The sequence below is a fragment of the Leucopleurus acutus genome (assembly GCF_964270905.1).
Source record: "Leucopleurus acutus genome assembly, chromosome: 19".
NCBI classification, from domain to species: domain Eukaryota; kingdom Metazoa; phylum Chordata; class Mammalia; order Artiodactyla; family Delphinidae; genus Leucopleurus; species Leucopleurus acutus.
The window spans coordinates 20670438-20672945 of record NC_139161.1 but is presented as its reverse complement, the minus strand read 5'-3'; the positions used below and the strand labels follow the sequence as shown (position 1 = coordinate 20672945).

Here is a 2508-nt window from a genome sequence, read left to right as displayed (position 1 = left end):
CCACAATTTCACAAAACTTTCGCAAACACTTTTTTTTGTCCCAACCCCCCTGCATTGTCCTGGACACCAAATTTGCATAAATCTTGGGAAGTTATTACTAAGCCTTCGTCGCAGCACCAGGTAATTTCCTCCCAGGCCTCCATGGGCTTGTGTATAAAGGCCCCTGGACCTGGTCCCTGACAGAACCCAGAACCTACAGACCCATCCAGATCCCCGGCTGAACCTGCTGCCCAGAGCCCCATGAAGCTGATGGGTGAGTGTCCGGGCCCCAGGAGGGGAGAGCTGCGGGGCCCGGAGCGGCAGAGGGCAGGGTCCCTGGGCTCCCAGAAAGGTATGCACGTCTCCTGAGCCCCCCGTCTGCTCCCAGCCCTGCAGCTGCTGCTCTGGCACAGCGCACTCTTGACGGTGCAAGAAGCCACACCCCTCGGCCCTGCCAGATCCCTGCCCCAGAGCTTCCTGCTTAAGTGCTTAGAGCAAGTGAGGAAAATCCAGGCTGATGGCGCTGAGCTGCAGGAGAGGCTGGTGAGTGAGGGCAGCCTGCGGAGGGACAGGGAGGGGACAGAGATACTGCAGCAGCGGGCAGGGAGGAAAGAAGGTGTGCGAGGCAGAGCTGAGGGGAGAGAGAGAAGCAGAGGGAAGCAAAGGGAACCATGGGGAAGGGACATGGGATGGGAGAGGAGAGACTCAGGGGAAATGGGAGGAAATTAGGAGAGGCAGAGCCCCGGCGGCTGGTGGGGAACTGGGGGAAGAACCTCTTGGGGACAGTGCTGGGAGGGGCTGGCTGGGCGCTTGGACGGAGGAACAGGGCTGAGAAGCCTGGCGGGATGTGGAGAGAGGGGAAGATGTGGATGTTGAGAGATGGGGGCACTCGGGAAGGAGGAGCCGCCCGGCTCTGCCAGTCCCCCTCACTCAGCATCCTTCCCATCCCTAGTGCACCACCCACAAGCTGTGCCACCCTGAGGAGCTGGTGCTGCTTGGGCACTCTCTGGGCATCCCCCAGGCTTCCCTGAGTAGCTGCTCCAGCCAGACCCTGCAGCTGGTGAGTGTCCGGAGGGGAGAAGGGAGATGAGGGGAAGGGCGGGAAAGGATGACCTGGAAGGCTCCCCAGTCCTCCAGGCTCCATGCTGAGGCCCTGAGGGGAGCAGCCCAGGCAGCGTCCCCTGACTTTCCTATCCCATCTCCCAGACAGCCTGCCTGAGCCAACTGCACGGCGGCCTCTTCCTCTACCAGGGCCTCCTGCAGGCCCTGGCGGGGATCTCCCCAGAGTTGGCCCCCACCTTGGACATACTGCAGCTGGACGTCACCGACTTTGCCACCAACATCTGGCTGCAGGTGAGTCTCTTCCGGAACAGCAAGCATTGGGGCCCCGGACCGAGCTGGTCCTCAAAGGTGGTGCTGCCAGCCTGGGGACCCCGGAGTTCTCTAGGGCTGGGGCAGAAACATTCTCAGTGGGCTGGATGTAGGGAGCTACCACCTCATCCCAGGACCCTACCCCATCCCCCCTAGTTGAGGGCATGAGGCGGGGTCACTGGACCTTAAAGAGACCTGGGTTCGGTCCTGGCTCCACCATGAACCCTGGATCGTCTACAGCCCATCAGCCCTTCGCCTTTCCTCCCCGTGCTAACTACCCACTCAGCAGGGCCTGATTGCTGACCTCACCTTTCCCCACAGATGGAAGACCTGGGGGTGGCCCCTGCCGTGCAGCCCACCCAGGGCCCCATGCCGACCTTCACCTCGGCCTTCCAGCGCCGGGCAGGAGGGGTCCTGGTTGCTTCCAAGCTGCAGAGCTTCCTGGAGCTCGCGTACCGTGTCCTGCGCTACCTGGCCGAGCCCTGAGCAAAGCCCTCCCCATCCAGTGTATTTATCTCTATTTAATATTTATGCTTATTTAAACCTAATATTTAAAGACGGGGAAGACAGAAAGGAGCCCCAGACTCCTGGATCCTTCCCTCCACCTCCAAGTTTCATTCTCCCGCCTGTAGCAGGGAGAAAAACTCCCGTCTTCCCGTCCCCTGGACTGGGAGGGAGTTGGTAAATACCAAGTATTACTTCCCGTGACTCCTCCCTGCCTGGCTCCGTGGTGGGCTCTGGGGAGAGCCACAGCGAACCCCTACCCTGAGGGTGCCTACCTCGGGGCCCTTGGAATCATCGGGAAGTCTCCCACGTGGGAGATGAGACAGCCCTGTTTAATATTTAAACAGCAGTGTTCCCCAACTGGGTCCTTGCACCCCCGGCTCTGCCTGACTTGGCTGCTTCCCTCGAGTCCCCTTTGCCTCGGGCACGGAGCCCATCAGAGGCAGCCGAAGCCGGGACGCTTGACCCTGGGGTCCCGCGAATTTGCTGGGGAATCGTTTTAAGATTTTTTTCGGGCAGGTTTTGACTCCTGGTGTGGGGAGCCCAGGCAGCCACCAGCGACGCCTCGTTTTCTGGACGCGCTATAGACACCGTCAGTCTAGCGGCGCCTGCCCCACCCCGCCGGGGCCAGGGTCGGGATTCTGACTCCTTTTC

General features: G+C 61.0%; 1 protein-coding gene across 1 annotated transcript; it reads left to right on the top strand.

Moving 5' to 3' along the window:
- Nucleotides 1–206: 206 nt before the first annotated feature.
- On the top strand, nt 207–1931 carry CSF3 (colony stimulating factor 3). The gene is made up of 5 exons (XM_082861008.1): nt 207–253; nt 368–522; nt 932–1039; nt 1186–1332; nt 1672–1931. Exons 1-5 carry the CDS (start codon nt 241–243, stop codon nt 1834–1836), a joined length of 588 nt encoding a protein of 195 aa, XP_082717134.1. The 5' UTR covers nt 207–240; the 3' UTR covers nt 1837–1931.
- Nucleotides 1932–2508: the final 577 nt, after the last annotated feature.

Coding starts and splice junctions, on each gene's coding strand:
- CSF3 (XM_082861008.1), top strand. Junction 523..931: donor CTGAGCTGCAGGAGAGGCTG/GTGAGTGAGGGC, acceptor TCCCATCCCTAG/TGCACCACCCACAAGCTGTG. Junction 1,333..1,671: donor CCACCAACATCTGGCTGCAG/GTGAGTCTCTTC, acceptor CTTTCCCCACAG/ATGGAAGACCTGGGGGTGGC.